Source organism: Trichosurus vulpecula, chromosome 5 (assembly GCF_011100635.1).
Source record: "Trichosurus vulpecula isolate mTriVul1 chromosome 5, mTriVul1.pri, whole genome shotgun sequence".
Lineage (NCBI taxonomy): Eukaryota > Metazoa > Chordata > Mammalia > Diprotodontia > Phalangeridae > Trichosurus > Trichosurus vulpecula.
In genome coordinates, this window is record NC_050577.1 from 271,147,252 (window position 1) to 271,166,539 (window position 19,288).

At 50.9% G+C, this 19,288-nt stretch overlaps 1 protein-coding gene across 1 annotated transcript; it reads left to right on the forward strand.

Annotated features, from left to right (window-relative positions):
- Positions 1-33: 33 nt before the first annotated feature.
- MAP3K12 (mitogen-activated protein kinase kinase kinase 12) lies at positions 34-19,129 on the forward strand. The gene is made up of 14 exons (XM_036758457.1): positions 34-101; positions 10,090-10,570; positions 11,167-11,350; positions 11,577-11,768; positions 11,892-12,050; positions 12,426-12,584; positions 14,080-14,188; positions 15,059-15,168; positions 15,372-15,488; positions 15,667-15,804; positions 16,047-16,668; positions 16,889-16,959; positions 17,072-17,357; positions 17,698-19,129. Exons 2-14 carry the CDS (start codon positions 10,126-10,128, stop codon positions 17,794-17,796), a joined length of 2,691 nt encoding a protein of 896 aa, XP_036614352.1. The 5' UTR covers positions 34-101; positions 10,090-10,125; the 3' UTR covers positions 17,797-19,129.
- Positions 19,130-19,288: the final 159 nt, after the last annotated feature.

Consider the following 19,288-nt stretch of genomic DNA (forward strand, 5'->3'; position numbering starts at 1 on the left):
GAGGAGGAGGGAGGGGTGGAGGCGAGGAGCCGAGAGCAGCATCCGGAGCAGAGCTGCAGCAGCGCCGCCTTTTGTGCTGAGGCTGCCGCCGAGCCCCCCAGGTGAGAGCCGGGCCGGGGGGAGGGGGGCAGCGGGGGCGCCACGGAGGAGGGGGGTGGAGGCGGCAATAGGGGGTCCTGGGGTCTGACGGGGGATGGGGACTGGAGGGGCGGGGCGCGGCGGGATGGGGCTGCGGGTGAAGGGGGGGCGGGCTCTGCGAGCTTCTGGGGATGATGAGGATGTGAGAATGGAGGACTCAGGGCCATGGGGAAGGGAGAGATGGAAATCGGAAGGAGGATGCTCTGGAAGGCACCGGAGGGAATGCTGATGGAGAAGATGCGGGCGGGGGTGGGGGGAGGTAGGATGGAATGGGGGGTGGGGGGAGGACCGGCACAGGTATCGTCCTCCGGACCGAATCCCACTTAGACGGGACTAAGTGTTGATGGAGGAAGATGGAGGGATGTATCCCCCCCTCCCCAGCAAAGAGAGATGGGAAGGGCAGGGCAAGGCCTGGTGCACCTGGGAGCAGGATAGACTCGGAGACTGCAGGTCCAAAGGCACCTGCTCCTGGATGCCCAGACCTTAGGCCCCTTGACATCCCGCTTCCATGCTGCCCCCACCCCGCTCCTAGCAGAATAGCCCTCCTCCATCCAGCTGTTGCATCCCCTTCCCCTCAATGTGACATTCATTCTCTTGCTTCATCCCTCTCCTGGCCTTGGCCTTGGGTTCGAAGACGACAGGAGCATAGAGGAAAGGGGAAAGGCTCACAAATGGAGGACGTAGGGCACTAGGGGTCGGGAAGGAGCTGGCTTCAAGAAGTGCAGGAAAGGGGTCTCACCTCCTGTAGCAGAGATTCACTGATTCCCTGGGATAATAGCTGAATATCTCAATAGGCTGGCCATTGGGATTCTCTCTGACCCTCCAAACCTATCTTTACAAGGGGGGAAGGAACATCCAACTGAGTTCTCTCAGCAACCCAGTTTTCTCTCAGGCTAGAAATAATGGCATGTATTTAAGCTTTACAAAGCACTGTACGTGTAGTATCTTATTTGCTCCCCACAACAACCTACTATTATCCCCAACTTTACAGATAAAGAAACTGAGGCTGAGAGAAGATAAATGACTCGGTCAGGGCCACACAGCCACCAGATGTCTGAGGCAGGATTCAAACTCTGGTCCTCCTGACTCCACCTCCCAACCCCTACCAGTGTCCCTGTAGACAAAGCCACCTTCCCTGATTCCGGGTCTGACAACCGTTGTTTTGAATGAAAACTGTGCATTCTGAGCCTCTGAGCACACAGGGGTTTTAGCCAGATTGGTGACACAGCTGGATTAGGGAGGAGAGAATGAAAAAGGCCCAATCTAGGTTCCTCTGCCCAACTGCTATCAGTGTTTCCTGTAGAGAGGCCTGCCTATGAGCAGCCAGGTGGCCCAGTGGATAGAGCCCCGGGCCTAGAGTCAGGCTAACCCGAGTTCAGATCCAGCCTCGGACACTTACCAGCTGCATGACCATAGGAAAGTCATTTAGCTTCCGCTGCCTCAGTTTCTTTGACTGTAAAATAAAGAAGGAAGGAATAAACATTTTTCTACAGCATCTACTATGTGCCAGGAACTTTTCAAACATTATCTTATTTGATCTTCGTGACAACCCTGGGAGAGAGGTGCTGTTTTTATCCCCATTTTACAGTTGAGGAAACTGAGGCAAATAGAGGTTAAGTGACTTGTCCAAGGTCACACAGCTAATGAGTGACTGAAGTCCTATTGGGCCCACTATTCAATCCACTGTGCCACATAGCCGCCCGGCCCGTTACATGTGAGGGATAATACTAGCATCTATCTCCCAATTACACATAGTAAATGCTCGCTTTCTTCCAAGCCCATTTTTCATTTAGGAGACAACGTATGTCCCTGTACCCAACCTGGGAACCAGGGTTACCAGAGGCAGGCGTCCATTCCCACAGTTGCTCCCCTCCCACGACTACCCAATGCCTCCCCCCAACGAACACACCACCATACTTACAGCTAGACAACCAGCACTTCTGAGCTGAAGAAGGGTGAGCAGCAAGAAAGAAACAAGGAAGTTAAATAAGTGCTTGGAGATCCTTAGGGGAGCTGCTTATCCTTTGGTGATTTATAATTAAAGGAAGAGAGGCAGAAAATGGTATAACAGACAGAATGATGCACCTAAGAGTCAGGAGGTCCCAGCCTCTTGCTAACTAGCCATATGTGATCTCTCTAGGCCTTGGTTTCCTTATTTACAAAACAATGAGGTAGGACTAGATAGTTTCTAAGCCTCTTTCCTTAAAAAGGCTTCTCCTCCTGGCTGTCCTCAAAACCCATTCTATTCTTTCCTTCTTGAGTCCAGGGAGACAAGGGGTCTGACCCCTGAAAGAATCTTGGGGGAGGGAGGTGGCCAACAGGGACCTTGGCTCCTCCCCACTCTATCCACTGTCCAGCTTCTGCTACCCCTGTAATTCCGGGGGTGTCCCTAGAGACCCAGACTCCATCTGCTTCATGAGCCCTTTAGGGAGATGAGGGGGGAGGGGAACCATTCAAGAAGAGTTGAATCCAGAAGAAAGAACCCTCCGATTCCTTTTAGGATCTCCACTCTTCTCGACTCTTCTCCCTCTTACTCTCTCCCACCTCCTGTGTCTTCCTTCCTTTCTGCCTATTTCTTTCTTGGAGGAGCTCAAAGAGCTAAGGCTGCTGGTATGGGAAGCATCACTTCATCTATACTTGTGCTACACTGAACTTTTTAGTAAGACTCCCAGCCACGGTCCCAGGGAAAACAGGATTTGTGCCGAGTGGAAGGGAAACAGAGGTACCAAGTAGGAGTGGCAAGAACAGACCCCAAAACTGAGATGGACAAGTCTTGAATCCTGCTTCTGTCCCTCAGGCACAGTCACGACAACCGTCCCGCCCCAGGCAGTAGATGTTTCTGAACTTGGCGCTGAGATCCCCAAGATATCCCATAAGAGACTGAAGGGTGGGAAAGATGGGGAAATCCAGGACACAGGGTTCAACTGTTCCCATCCAGGCAAGGAGACTGGTTGAGATACGCAGTTAGAGGACGTTGGACTTGGAGTCAGGAAAGCTTGGGCTCTGGCCTGCTCCTGGTACTGACTGTGTGGTGTGACCTGGGGCAAGACACAGAGGCTCCCTGTAAGTTATAGTCTTGTACCCTGCATCTGAGCACCCTAGAGGGGTTGGTGGAGATGAGACTCTGTGTGTGTGTGTGTGTGTGTGTGCAAAGAGACTCTCCAAAGAGAATTTGATGGGCTCCCGGATCGTAAGCTTCTCAAGGGCAGGGAATGTGACATAATTACCCACCTCCCAAAGGACCATAGTAGGCACGCAGTACTGATATTCTTCCATTTAAATGGAGTGAGGAGAGCTGGTAAGAAGGCACAATAGCAGGAAAGGAATTGGGGTGGGAAATAAGGCAGCAGGTTCTAATGAAGTGGAAAGACCTGATTGTGAGTCCTGACTTGGCCGCCTGTGAGTATGGGCAAGTCATTTATCCTCTTAGTTTGTTGCCTTCCCCATCTGTAAAATGGGTCTAATGATCCTTGTGCTGCTTCACAGAACAGTTGTGAGGAAACCGCTTTGTCAACTCAAAAGCTGCTTTGTTCCTTCTTTCAGTCCTGTACCCCGAGCCCCAAGAAAACTCGGTTCCCATCTCCTCTAGATCCTCACGCTGTATCTCATAATAGAATCCTTTGCCCTATTCCCACCTTTAATAAGCCACCAGATCTTTTTCGTGGCAAGGAAGGGGTGGGGGGGGCATCCACCCAAGCCTCCCGGCCGGCCTGCCCACCGCTCCCTCCATTTCTCCACTCTCCTGACCCTGAATTTGGAATATGGTAGTTAAGAGGTATCTCAGTACCTAAGCACTGGGAGCTTGGACTTGTAGGTATGGTATCCATGGTATCCAGGGGAAAGAAGGAAGTACCTAGTATGTGCCAGGCACTGTTGTAATAATAGCTGGCATTGATAAAGCACCTACTATGTGCCAGGCACTGTGCTAAGCGCTGTAGTGGTGGTAGCGGACATTGATAAAGCACCTACTATGTGCCAGGCACTGTAATGGTAATAGCTGACATTGATAAAGCACCTACTGTGTGCCAGGCACTGTGCTTTACAAATATTATCTCATTTGACCCTCACAACAATCTTGAGAGCTAGGTGAGTTATAGTCATCTCCATTTTACAGTCGTGGAAACTCAAGTTAAATAATTTCGTCAGGGTCCCACAGCTATTAAGTGTCTGAGGCTGGATTTGAACTCAGGACTTCCCGACTCCAGGCCGAGCGCTGTACCCACTGTGCTACCTAGCCACCTCTGGAAAGGGAAATTTCTCCTCTAGGGGAATAATTCTCCATAAAGCTGGACACACAGTCCTAGAGGTACTAAGTGGCAGACTCAGGATTTGAATCTGGGTCCTCTGGCTAGAACCCAGGAAGCAGCCTTTCAATTCTGCCCTGCTGCTTTTTGGGTGTATTTAGAAAAGGGAGCTGGGAGATCCCACCTCCCGGCGAGGATTTCACTCACTCTCCACAAAGGCCTTTGGGATTTGGGGAAACATCATCTCTACATTTATGGATCTGTTCTTTCTCTAAATTACCCTTCAGAAGGAAGGGGAGACCCAAGAGTCAGGAGATCTGTGTTCTAATCTCAGCTCTGCCACTTACAACTGAGACACACAAGTCTCTTCTCTCTAGGGCTTAGCTCCTCGACTGGAAAATTAATATTTTAGACGAGATAATTACCAAGGTCTCTTTCATGGCTATAGATGCTACAGGGCAAGAGGGTAGTCTCCCACTGATTCAGAAGGGGAGAAAAAAGTCCCAGGAGGCAGGCATCAGAACTAGCTGTCCTGGGCACCTCACCCAAAATCCCTAAGAGAAAGGCAACCAAGCAGCTTGGAGCTGGGTTCAAAGGACCATAGTTAGCACTGGAAGGAACCCATCCTACCCAACCTCATTCACTGAGGAGCAGCAGGAGCAGATCTTAAGAAACTCACTCAGGGTCACCTAGAAAGAAAGTAGCAGGAGGAGGATTCAAAGCCAGCTCCGGAGACTCTAAATCCAGGATTTGAGAACTAAGCCTGCATGGAGAGGCAAAGAGTATTCTTAGGATCCAAACCAACTTAGGATATTCTGGTTATAGGTTCGTATGCGGATGTGAGAAAGGAGCCCTCCATCTTTCTGCTTATTTCCTACCTAATCTGCGCATCTGACAGGGAATTGAGGGAATTAGGAATTTAGGAAATTAGGAATTGAGAGAATTTAGATTAAGGGATGGAGTGAAAAGACCTGGTGTCCTCTCATTGACAGTGTGGTTGACGTCGTTTCTGTGTCAAGTTCTAGCATTTGAAGGATGTTCCATCAGCCCTGGGAGTGGGGGAAATAAATAACCCACGTGTCTTTAGCAACTTAAAGTCTTACACGAACCTTGTGGGGTAGGCAGTATGAGTATTATTATCCCCAGTATGCTTTGGAGGAAACTAAGGCTGAAATGACTTGCCCAGGGTCACACAGCTAGCTGGTGGAGAGGATGGATTTGAACCCAAGTCTTCTGACTCTTCAGGGCTTTTTCCACAGTTCACTCCCTTGCAGAATGTCTGCCTTTTATATTAGATTGGGAAGTCCTGGAGAGCGGAGACTGGTTTTTTTGCCTTTCTTTGAATCCTTAGAGTTTAATGCAGTGACTGGCACATAGTAGGTGCTTAATTTCCGGTGGACCCACTTCAACGTTTAAATTCAACATATGTTGAGCAGAGGCAAGGTGGCATAAGTGGGGAGAGATCCAGACTCCAAACCAGGGAGATTGGGTTCAAGTCTTACCCACTCCCCAAATATCGACTCTGTGACCCTGTGCCAATCTTTTAACGCCCCTCATCTCTCTAAGCCTGAATGTTTCAGAGAAGGTGCCTCCTTGCATTGGTGGAGCGAGTATCCTCATTTGGAGTTCCCTATACCAGTGAAATCACAGGTGCCCAGTCCCTGTCCACTGATTTTTAGCCCCTACTGTGTGCAGTATTTTCTGTGCTAATTGCTGGGGAAACCTTCCCCCTCACCAAAGACCATGTACACAGATTTAAGTGTAAATAAAGTGGGCAGTGAAAAAGGCAAAAGGGAGACCAGTCAAAAAGCCCTAAGAATATTAGAAGGGGGAGGTATCTGGTAATATTTGAGTAGGGCCAGAGTAGGGAGTAACCAGGGTAGGTTTCACTGAAGACGAGGCACCCCTGCTAAACCTTGAGGAAAACTGGGTCTTTGGAAAGAAGAGTGCATTTCTAGGTGGGATGGGGAGAGCCCAATGTGCTTGTGCCTGTGTGCTTTCCACCGAGATCTCCCGGAAACCTGGTGACTGTGCACAAGGCTCAGCAAACAGCCAGTAGTCAATGAATGGTGTGGACGGGCCCCCACTCCAGCTGTTCTCTGGGACCCTCAATCTCTGAATAATTGATGAGCTAGGAAGCAGCCCCTCCCTCTCCTGTAGTGACAGAATGTCTGTGCCGGGGGCTCGCCTCCCTTCCCTCCCTGTAGGCCCTGGCGCCAAGGTCCCGCTGCGGGCCGGTGAGCTGCTTGGACTCAGCTGGCGGAGCAGAGGAGGAGCTTTTAGTGGGAATGGGGGTGGGGGGCAAGGATAGAAGTGAGCTCCCTTCTTCTAGTTGGACTCCATTTCCTCGGGTCCCTTACCCGGATACCCAGTTGTCTAGCCCGGGACTGGACTGAGGGGCCTAACTGTAGTTGCAAACACCCAGGGTGGGATCAGAACCCCGATTGCCATCAGGAGTCCCTGGGCCCGGTCCACCCTAGCTCCCTCCCCCCTTTAAAAGCTGCCGCACAAACAAGCAGGTGGGGGAGCTTTCCTCCTCCCCTCCCTCCCCAGCCACAGGGCCCTGGATACAGAGAGAGGCCCTGGGGAGCGGGCCCGAGCATCAGGGAGGCCGGGTTCTCTGAGCGTCTCACTCTGTCTCTGTGCGCTGGGCGGGGGGGGGGCGGGAAATGAAGGGGACCGGCTGTGCCCGGAGGATGCCAGGCGGACGGACGAAGGTTGGAAAAGGCCGGCAAACTCGGCCGCCGGGATTTATTTTTAATGGTGATGGTCTCTGTCTCCCCGCCTTTCGGTCTTTCTGCCAGGCTCGTCCCTGTCCCCCGGACTTCCATAAAGAGAATTCGTTTCTCTCATACTTAGAGTTTCTTCCTCGCCCGCTAAGGCGAGCCAGGCAGAGTCAGGATGATCAACCCCCACCGCCCACCCAGGGAGGTGAAGACTTGCCTGCCCGCGGTCACCCAGCTATTAGGCATCTGGGTAGCATTCGGAGCCCCAAATCCTGCAGTAGGAGACCCGGGGCACCTAGGGGGTAGGGAGAGGGGATGTGGGAAGAGACCGGTCCGCTCTCGGACGGAAAACGCAGAAGAGCCTCCGGACTAGCGCTCTGCGCTCCCAACTAGGCTGGGAAGGGGCGGGGCCAGCAGCCAGGCTCCGCCCACCAACCTGGGTGGCCGCTCACGTGACCCCTGGGCTAATCTTGTCCCGGTGACTTCACTCGCCGCCTCTGGCCCCGTCGCCATAGTTACCCAGCAGCACCCCGGCGTTTCCCCCAATCTGCTTCCCTCCCCCATCCCACCAGCCACAACCAACCTCAGCTCCTCCCTCCCCCACGCGCCCTGGGTAACCACGTGACTGGTGAGCCCCGCTACCCTTGGGACCCAGGCGGTGGCTTCCGAGGAGAGCTAGCAGGAGCCCTGGGAATAGCGCTGGTCCACGTCACCTTCTCTCCTGCCTCAGTTATTCCTTACTAGGGACCTTGCCTCTGGCTCCTCTCCAAGGATCCCCAAGCGCACTGGAAGGTGTCTCTAGTCTGTCTTCCGGGGCCCACGGACGGGAGATGGAGTTAGAACGCGCGTGGAGGTGGGATTGCCAAAGGCTGTCTGGGTCCTGGCTCCCGCCCCCACGCTTGCCACCTATATTTGCATATTGTTCTGCAGGAGACTTCAAAAATGGTTACCAAGCCAACTAGCATCCATTAAGCTCCTACTGTGTGCCAGAAAGGCAAAAAATAAGTCTTTGCCCTCCGAGACCCTCCAGTGTAAAGTGGGGAGAAAGGATTGGGGGGAAGATCAGGAGGTGAGATCTGAGATGACACCTGGAGCAGCCAGTGAAAACGTGCAGTTCTGTCTTTTTCTAAGAGTAGCTAGGAGGCCAGTGCCCCCTCCGAAGGGTAAACATTTGAGGTGGGATCACAAGCTCTTCAGAGGAAACTCTGGCAGGAAACTAGGGCGTGGAAATGGATCCAGGTGTTTTATAAAGGATGGAGACCAAGAGGTAGGTCCTTCAGTGAGAATATAGATAATCTGATCCCCCAATCGTGTCATCCAAAGCGCACACACTTGTCCCAAGCACCAAGGAGTGCTGGAGGAAGACCAAAGTGTACCCCTCACCTCTTTACCTTTCCCTTCCCCTCCCCCCAGTATAAAGGGTAAGACATTCCAAGATTCAAAACTCACTCTAGGCATAATGCCTACCATGTATGTAATGCATGTTATGTGTTTGTTTACTCATTTCAGTCATGCCTGATTCTTTGTGACCCCATTTGGGGTTTTCTTAGCAATGACACTAGAGTGGTCTGCCATTTCCTTCTCCATCTCTATCCACTGTCCCACCTACGTATGTAACGTACACGTGTAAATCAATCGTGTACGGGTATCAATCACTTTAAGGTTTGCAGAGCAGTTATCTCATCTAATCCTACAACCCAGATTATAAATCCCATTTTACAGGTGAAGAAACTGATCACATGATCCCATTAGCTGAGTGCTGAGGGGGTCAGGTTGTAAATCAAGTGAAGGAGATTGGGAAACCTGTATGGCCTGTTTCCCAACCCTTCCATCAGATAACAACAGCTTCCACTTCTCTAATACCTTACACTTTCTTTACAATAATCCTGAGAGGTTGGTAGTACAAGTATTACCGCCATCCCCCCATTTTAGAGATTTGGAAACTGAGACAGGGAGGGAGAGTAATGTCTTAAGCTGCAGAACTGGGATGTGAATGGAGGGAAAGAGACCAACCCCAAGTCAATGCTCTTCCCTCTATCACAGTGCCTGTCCAGATGGCTTTATGTTTTTCAGCAACTTATTTGGGGACCCTGTAGAAGCACTGGTGTAGAAGGGGTGGAGAGAGTGCTGGCCTTGGAGTCGAGAAAGCCAAGGGTCAAATTATCTTAGTTGTGGCACTTAGCTTTGTCACTCTGGGCAAGTCACCATCTTTGTTCCTCAGAAAACTCCCTGAAACCCATCTACTAAGTGACAGACAGTAGGAAAAATCTCCATACCAGTTACCTGTTAACTGTACCTACGAAGCCACAGATCACAATCCATTAACATTTAATTCAAGTGCCCACTATGTGCCAGGCTCTAGGGTACAAAAATGAAACTCTCTGCCCTCAAGGGGTTTACCTTCAGGTGACTGGGAGCAAGGGGGGTACGGGTGGGGGGGGGGAAGATGTGGATATGAGAGGCAGCCTACTCAAAGCTTTCACCCACCATAGAAACACCAATTTAGTCAATTCGTCTAGGTTATCTATGCACCCAAGCTGTCTGGCTGGTAGGCATTTAAGTTCCCTGAGGAAGGGGGTATAGTTACAAATTAGATTTACATGAAAATAGCACACAGGTGGCAACTGTATGATCCAAGACTGAGACAAAATAGTTACCAATGTCTTCTGAAAGAAATTTGGATTGGATTCTTACCTGAGGTCAGTGCTATTATTCTAACCCAATATCCCTAGTGAGATTAGAAGCACAGGGATGTTATCTGGACGTCTTCAAGGGACCTCAGGTGCCCTTCCTCCTAGCGTGGCCCAGTTTCCCAGACCTACATCCACAAGAGAGCCTAACCTAGCCAATAGGTATGTTCAAGGCAGGTGACTGTGTGAGTTTGGTGTTATTAAGCATCTCTACCATTAGTTGTGAGTAAATAGCCCTCCAGATGTGAGCTCTCCTTCCTACTAGGTTCTGATAGCTCTTGTCCCCCACAGGGCAGCCTCCTCTCCGTCCCATCCTCCACCCTAACCATGGCCTGTCTCCATGAGACACGAACACCCTCACCCTCTTTTGGAGGTTTCATGGCAGCCCTAAGCGAGGCCTCCGTTCGAAAACTCGACCCAGACACTTCGGACTGCACTCCAGAGAAGGACCTGACCCCCACCCAGTGTGTGTTGAGGGATGTGGTACCCCTGGGTGGGCAAGGGGGGAGTGGGCACAGTCCTTCCCCAGGTGGGGAAGCCCCCACAGAGGCCTTTGCCAACAGCGTCCTGCAACTGCATGAGCAGGAGGCTGGGGGCCCAGGAGGGGCTGCAGGGCTCACGGAAAGCCGGACACCCCGGTTCCGAGCAGATGAAGTCAGGCTCCAGTGTCAGAGTGGCAGCGGCTTCCTGGAGGGCCTCTTTGGCTGCCTCCGTCCAGTCTGGACCATGATTGGCAAAGCTTATTCCACAGAGCACAAGCAGCAACAGGAAGGTAGGTTGTATGCTTAGATTCTGTCCTTTTTTGGGGGGGCAGGGAGGGAGTTAGATACTGACCTTCCCCCATCCTCTGTTCAACAGGGTTCTGGGCAGCTAATTCCCTCCTCCCCTTGCATTCTGTTCCCTACTAGCCTATGCAATGGGCTCTCTAGTTCTGCCTTCTAACACCCTACCTGGATGGGCAGGATCAGAGTGGGCCCTGAGACTTTGGGAAGTTTGGGGTAGGGGGGTGGGAAATGACACCCAAGTTTCACTGCCACCCTGAACTCTCAAGTGTTCCCTGATCTGATGGTAAGGATACTTGCTGACTTACTGCCCATCTGCAAAACTCCCTGTGCCTTCCTATCCACTCAGTGGTCACATCTCCCACCTTTTTCCTTACCCAACCTTCTCTGAATTCATCGATTCATTTAAAAGAACATTTATTAAGCACCTACTTTGTAGGTGCTGGGAGTCAGACAGGCATATATAATAGGTCTTTCTCTCAAACAGCTTAGAACCCTCAACGTTTCAGGGTAATTCCCCAGTCTCCAGCTCCCCCCACCATGCCCCAGTCCCATGTTTTTCTGATCCAATCCTCTCCTCCTATAGACCTGTGGGAGGTGCCCTTTGAGGAGATCCTGGACCTGCAGTGGGTGGGTTCTGGGGCCCAAGGTGCTGTATTCCTGGGACGTTTCCACGGGGAAGAGGTGGCTGTGAAGAAGGTTCGGGACCTGAAGGAGACTGACATCAAACACCTTCGGAAACTCAAGCACCCCAACATCATTACCTTCAAGTGAGGAGGAAACCCTGACCTAGGAGGGGGACACAGTGGCATTATGGGTGTGAGTGGGTCCTCAAATAAGTGCCTTAGATGTAAAACATTTCCCTTCAAGAGAAAATGGGAAAATTGCTCCTAGGTTCCCCAGTAAGATCCCTTTCCAACAGGAAAAGGGAACCTCTCCTAAAGTCTTGAGGTGGGGCACTGGCCCAATCTGAGACTAGCCTGCAATCTTTTTCAGGGGTGTCTGCACCCAGGCTCCCTGCTACTGTATCCTGATGGAGTTCTGTGCCCAGGGCCAGTTATACGAGGTGCTGCGGGCAGGACGTCCCGTCACCCCATCTCTGCTAGTCGATTGGTCCATGGGCATTGCTGGAGGGATGAACTACCTGCATCTGCACAAGATCATCCACCGGGATCTCAAATCCCCAAAGTGAGTAAGGGGCTAAGAGACAACCAACCCCCTGGCCTTAGGCCCTACTACCCCAAGTAATGTTGGCCCTCACCTTTGTCCCTCTGGACTCTTCCTGAAGTGACTGACCCCTCTCCCCACTAGCATGCTGATCACTTATGACGATGTGGTCAAGATCTCAGACTTCGGAACATCCAAGGAGCTCAGCGACAAAAGCACTAAGATGTCATTTGCAGGGACAGTGGCTTGGATGGCCCCAGAGGTGATCCGGAATGAGCCTGTGTCTGAGAAGGTGGACATTTGGTGAGGGCCAAGTTGGGGGTGGGAGCCAGGAAATGAGTGGCATGTCTAACAGAAGGGAAATGAAGGAGGGAGAGCCTAGAAAGGAGCAGGTAGAGGCAAGCTTGGTGAGCTTCCCTCATCTCCTACTCCTCCCCTACCCCCATCACACCAAAGGGCCTGGGGAACTGGAGCAAGGAGAAATGCAGGACTCTGGACTTTAGTTGCCTCAGAATGGGGGGGGGGGGTACTAAGTCCAGTCACTTACCAAGGAGTGGGCAGGTGAGACATAAGTAAGACAATGTGGGCATGAGCAGTAAAGGAGAGATGAAAAGATCTGTGGGATCCAGATCTGGAGTTTGGAGGTTCCTCACCTAAGGCTTCCTCTCCTTGTGCCAGGTCATTTGGTGTGGTGCTGTGGGAGCTGCTGACTGGTGAAATCCCCTACAAAGATGTAGATTCATCCGCCATCATCTGGGGTGTGGGCAGCAATAGCCTTCATCTACCTGTGCCATCCAGCTGCCCCGATGGTTTCAAGATCCTCCTCCGCCAGTGCTGGTGAGGCCAAGGTCCAGACCCAGTACCCAGATCCAGGAATTAGAACCCATGGGACATGAAATCTGAAGTGTGAGGGGCTGGTAACAAGAAACTGGTTGAGGAGGGGAAAAGAGTCTAGAAAGGGTGAATGGGACTGGAAACTGAAGTGGAGAGTACGTTTCTGGACATAGGCATACACATACTCGCGAAGCAAAATAGAAACTTGAAATTCCTTCCTGTGTTTGGGCAGTGGAAGGAGAAATGAAATTCCTGAGGAACATTATGTGCTAAAGGAGACCACGACCATTCATAGGACTGTAGGATTTAGAATTGGAAGGGCCCTTAGAAACCATCTAGTCTTCCTCTCAAGATTTTACAGAGATGTAAACTCACAGAAAGGGATTTAGGTGCCCCAGATCACACACAGAACGTGGCTGGAACTTGAACATTCCAACATCCAACAGACTATTAAACACTTGTGTGTGTTTGTGTTTCAATGCTGGAGGAAATGCTAACTACAAACTGGTACCCTTTTTCAATCATCATTCAGATAAGACATCTGCATAAAACACCAGTAACACAATTTAGAATATGGAGTGCCAAAGAGAGCTACCAAGCGTTGTCAAGGAAGAGGGAGAGAGGGAGGAAGAGGTGGCTTTCCAGAGGTCAAGCTTAAGCTGGACCTGGAAGCCTGGGTAGAATACCAGTAAGCAGAAATGGAGATCATCATTACAGCAGTGGAGAACAAGTACAGAGGCAGGGGTAAGAAAGTAGGGTACAGGACAGCTAGATGGCGCAGCAGATGGAGGAGGTGGAGTCAGACTCATGTGGCCTCAGACATTTACTAGCTGTGTGATCTTGGCCAAGTCACTTAACCCTGTTTGCCTCAGTTTCCTCATCTGTAAAATGAGCTGGAGAAGGAAATGGCAAACCACTCCAGCATCTTTGCCAGGAAAACCTTAAGTGGGGTGACAAAGAATCAGACACAACTGAAAAAACTAAGCAAGTATGGGACCTGTTGGTGAAACAGCAGTCCTCTGGAGGATATGAGGGGGTGCGGTGGGAAGATGAAGCTGGAAAAGATGGGCTGGAGCCAAACTGAATGCCAGGTATCTGAATAAATGGTTACTGGTCAGGTAATAGGGAGGAATGGTAGATTTTTGAGGATTTGGCCAGGATCAGACTGATGCATTGATAAGACCAATTTGAAGACTGCAAGTAGGATGAATCAGAGACTAGAAGATATATCAAGGAGGTAGGTTATCACAACAGCCCAGGGATAAGGTCAGTGGGAGCTTGCTTGCAGTCAGATAATAGTGACAACAGAAAGGAGACTGATTTGAGATAATACTTGGTTGGCTCTTAGAATCATAGGGAAGGGGGTACCAGATCAAAAAACTAGGAAAGACTTTACTGCCCTCGAACCCAGTTCTGTCTAGGTGGGATGGGGCTCATTTCTTACCTCATCAGGGTGCTTGCAATGCCTGTCCTGCGATGGTTTTCCTTCTCCATTCAGGAATAGCAAGCCCAGGAACCGGCCTTCATTCAGGCAGATCCTACTGCACCTGGACATTGCCTCAGCTGATGTGCTCTCCACGCCCCAGGAAACCTACTTCAAATCCCAGGTGGGTTGGGTGCAGTGCACCAAATTACTGATAGTCCTCATCTCCCCTCCTCCTCCCTCCCTACCCCCTCCCAAGAATGGAGTTGAGTTTTGAGACATGATATTTTTCGGGTTATCTGAGTTGGAATAGATGAATCAGCGGAGTTTAAGTCCTTCCCAGTTCTAATAACTCAGGTTTTGATATGACTTCAAAGAAAAATCCCTCCCAAAGCTGGGAGGGAGATGGTCTATTACCTCAGTACTTGACATATCATCTGAGTGGGGGACTCCCCTTCTGCCGTGCACATCACAGCCCCTTCCCCAAGTAAAACTCCAAGAGGTCATGTGATTTGCCAAAGACTGTGCAGCTGTTTTGAAACCACATCTGACCCCCAATAATGTCGCTAGTTAACTGCTAAGGAAACCTGGGCCCAGACCTGTCATTACTGATTGTGTAACTTTTCTGAATCTGTTTCCACATTTGTAAAATGGGATTAATACTTGCAGTATCTGCCTCCTAAGTGGCACTGTATCACAGTATTGTATCACAGCTGTAATCAAGAATATCTGGGTTCCTGTTCTGCCTTTTATACACACAGATCCCATGACCCAGGACAAGTTATGACTTTTCATTGCCCCAGAGAGCAGACGTGGTGCAGAGATCAGGTGTACACCTGCCCTGATATCAATGACATCACAGGCCTGGCTTAAAAGCTCCATCACCTTAGATGCCATCTCTTTGGAGACCAGGACTCTTTCCTGTTTCCTAAGCCTCCAAACCCCAATGTTACCTCTGTGCTCCCGCCCTGTGGGCCCAAAGAACAGGCTTCTTTTTGAGGGCTGCTCAAGGAAACTAACAAGGCTCTTCTTCTCACCTTCTCCTCCCCCTCAGGCAGAGTGGAGGGAAGAAGTGAAGCTGCATTTCGAAAAGATCAAGTCAGAAGGGACTTGTCTACATCGGCTAGAGGAAGAGCTAGTGACTCGAAGGAGAGAAGAACTCAGGTGTGGGAACAGAAGGGCAAGGCAAAATGGGTGACCCAAGGAAATGACTGTTCCTATGGAAGTCACCCCAGGTGAAGGGGTGCAGAGTACTCTCAGTCCCCGCCCATTAGCACATGACCAAAAATCTAGCCTATTCCCAGGAACAGCGGGGCAGGGGAGGTGGCAGGGGCAGTTGTTAAATCATCCCTGTCAACTTTGATCAGACATGCCTTGGACATCCGGGAACACTATGAGCGGAAGCTGGAACGTGCCAATAACTTGTACATGGAACTGAATGCACTGATGCTGCAGCTGGAGCTCAAGGAGAGGGAGCTGCTGAGGTAATCCACAACCAGGCCCTGCATTCCATCCTCCTGGGCTCTGCCCTTACCCCTCTACCAGACCCAACTCTGGGGCAAACTTCCTGGCTACCCTGCTGCCCCAATCCCCAGTCCCCGGTGGGTCCCTGCTGAGCCCATGTTCTCATGTGCCTAGCTGAGTGGGTGCCTGGATTCTTAGGCGGGAGCAGGCCTTGGAAAGGAGATGCCCTGGGCTCCTGAAACCACACCCTCCCCGGGGACTTCTTCATGGCAACACCGTGGAGAAGCTCATCAAGAAGAGGAATGTCCCACAGAAGCTATCCCCTCACAGCAAAAGGTGGGGCCTGGATTATGGAGGCAGGGAGTAAGGGTTTTCTAAAGTTAAAAAGCTTAGTAGGTGGAGGCCAGGGACCAGGCTGGGGCTAGGAAACTGGGAATCCTGAACATGGAACATCCTTGACTGCGATGTCAGATAGGTCACTAGGTTGCTGAATATCCTGGTAGCAAGACCTTAGCATGCTTGACCCTCTCTTCTCCCTCTTCCTTAACCTTCCCTTCCCTCTCTCCTCTTCCCATTAGGCCAGATATCCTCAAAACAGAATCCTTGCTCCCCAAGTTGGATGCAGCCTTGAGTAGTGTTGGGCTCCCTGGTTGCCCTAAGGGGCCCCCCTCTCCGGGACGGAGCCGTCGTGGCAAAACCCGTCACCGAAAGGCCAGCTCCAAGGGCAGCTGTGGTGACCTGCTTGGGTTTCGGGCATCTGTACCTAATCCTGAACCTGGGGGGCCAGGAAACCCAGGGAGTTTAGGAGGGGGACCCTCAGCATGGGAGGTCTGCCCACCTGCCCTCCGGGGCCTCCACCATGACCTCCTCCTCAGAAAGATGTCATCTTCTTCCCCTGACTTGTTATCAGCGGCATTGGGAGCCCGAGGCAGAGGGGCAGGAGGGGGAGCTGTGGAACCCAGCTCTCCCCCTCCTGCACAGGAAGACACCCCTCCCAGTGAGGGATCAGCTCCTGGCTCTACCAGCCCAGATTCACCAGGAGGAGCCAAAGGGGAACCACCTCCAACAGGGGGCCAAGGTGAAGGTGCAGGGCTGCTGGGTTCTAGCAGGGAGGGAACTGCTGGAAGAGGAAGCAGGGCTGGTGCCCAGCACCTGACCCCTGCTGCACTGCTGTACCGAGCTGCTGTCACTAGAAGCCAGGTGAGGTGTGGGCAAAGGGTCTGGAGGAACCACTTCCTGTTGCCCCTCAACCCCTCATTCATGTACTCACTTATACCAAATCCCAGGTGGCATACGGCTCCACAATTCTTGGTCTCCCTTTCATTTCCCTATCCCTACCATGGCACCTTCCCAAGTTTAGATACTCCCACCTCAACCTCTGGTTCACATCCTCAACTGGGTCCTTTTTTCTCCCCCAAAGAAACGCGGCGTATCCTCAGAGGAAGAGGAAGGAGAGGTAGATAGTGAAGTGGAATTGCCCACGAGACAGAGGTGAGTATGAAGTACAAAAGCCCAGGAGAGCAAAAACAGTCTGGTTAATGGCTGACCTGCACAAGAATTCCCTCAATGCACACCCACCCCCACCTGTTTTTTTGGTTCACAGGTGGCCGCAAGGCCTGAACAAACGGCAGTCACTATCCACGTTCAGTTCAGAAAACTTGTCTGATGCAGAAGAAGGTACAGCTAGTGAACCATCACCCAGTGGTACCCCAGAGGTGGGCAGTACCAACACAGATGAGAGGCCTGACGAGCGGTCAGATGACATGTGCTCTCAGGGCTCTGAGATCCCACTGGACCCACCTGCTCCAGATGGAGCCTTGGGGCATGAACCTGGCTCCCAGTCCAGCCCACAGGAGGTGCAAAACCAAGCCCTACTCAGAAGGGAACAGGTGGGATGTGAACAGGGGAACATGGGGAAAGGGAGTGAGAAGTTTAGGGGCATCCTAGTTTTGATATCAAATAGCAGAAATGGATGTAGACTTAGTAGATGAACCATCCACAACAGTAACAGGAGACTGAAGAACAGGAATCAAAAAGATGGGAGTACTTGGAAAGTAGAAGATGGGGATGAAAAAGATGAGGCACGAGAATTCTAAGGGGGGGTGAAATCAAGGCTGGACACTAGGCTGCATGTCAGGTTGGATGCTCATGTGACTTCAGATCTCCAGCCTCAGGCTTCTCTCTCAACAAAGCCAGACTCAATTACCTTTTAACTCTCCTCTTTCCCAGGGCATCCTCAACTCTGAGGACTCAGACTGCGATAGCACGGAACTGGATAACTCAGGCAGTGCTGATGCCCTGCAGCCCCCTGCCTCCCTCCCTCCGTGAATGCCACCCTTACCCAATGTATAGAGAAATATTTATATAAATTATATATATTCGACACATATTCAACAGAGAAAAAACAGGGCTGCTCCAGCCTGACATAAGGATTATGGTCGCTTCCTCCCCACCCCCACCAACATCCATCTGGACTTGGGGGAGACTGGTATCTATGGGGATAGGCTCAACCTAGGAACCTCCCTCACCCATTTCTACGGTCAGCTGGCTGTCTCTGGGATAGAAAAATAAAAACCTGTTATTTCCCGCCCCCTTTAACCCCACCCTACCCCAAAAGTCTTGAGGTAGGGGCAGGGCAACTGCCTAACACTGCACTTTTTTTTTGTTTTATTACCCTGTTTACAAATTTTGCACTTGGGAGGAGAGAGGCCAGGGCTGAGTCCTCTCCTCTGGGGCTTCTCAGGTGATTATTCACCCTCCCTCCCTTTTTTAAAGCCCCCCCCCCTCTCACTGGCTAAAGGACTCAGGAGGAAAGAGAGGTAGTAAGGAGCATGTGACAATGGCTCAGGCCAGGAAATGGAATTATAGGGTCCTCTGTACCCAGTCCACCTGCCTTTTGGGGGTGGGGACTACGTCACTGTTGTAACCCCTGTAAGATACCTTGAAATATAATCAATCCATGCAGGCTCAGCTGTTGAGTTTTCTTGTTAAGTGGGAGAAGGGCTACAGAGTGAAGGAGTATAGAATTGGGGGTCATTGGGGGAGGGTGAAGGGAATGAGTACCTTATGAAATGTGAGAAGTTGAAGACAGAGCAGAATCTGAAAAACTCCTCCCTAATGCAACAATGCAATCAATTCTGATCTAGGTTTCTTAAAATGCCCATATCTCACACTATCCTTTGTCACAAGGCATCATGGAAAAATCCCAGAGAAGCTAAAATGGGTATCTTTATGACTAGTTTTCTTCACTTGGAAAGAATCCATAGCAGTTGGGGGGAAGGAGACAAATTAATCCATGCAGAAAGAATGCTATCCTTCGCTATGCTGTGTCAGTCCCACTACTCAGGTAACCTCAGTTTTAGGCCTAAGCAACAGGAACATGTTCTTCCCACCAGTGTAAAGATTAAACAGAATAGAAGATTGGAGAGGTAAGGAAGGCTGTTTCCTGGTGACCCAAATGAATACTAGTTATCACTCCACTATAATCCAATTTCTATTTTCCCTCTCATTTTTAGGTCTAGTTCCCAAAGTAAATCCTGGCACAATAAAGGTTTAATCAGGGAGCCAAGAACTGCCAACTATGGTGGTTCTCATAGCCTTTCTTAGGGAATGAAACGCAGGATTCTTTCCCACTACCAACTTGAAAAACTATGACTGAGGTTAGATGGGGAGGAGATCAAGAATCCTGATCAAGAGGCTTTGGAAACCTAAGTCTGAGGCAAAACAGAAGAGATGAAGGCAACATTCTTAGTTTGGGGAAGGGCTCTATATTCCAATCCTCAATGACTGGGATTCCAGATCCCACAGTGATTCAGGTGAG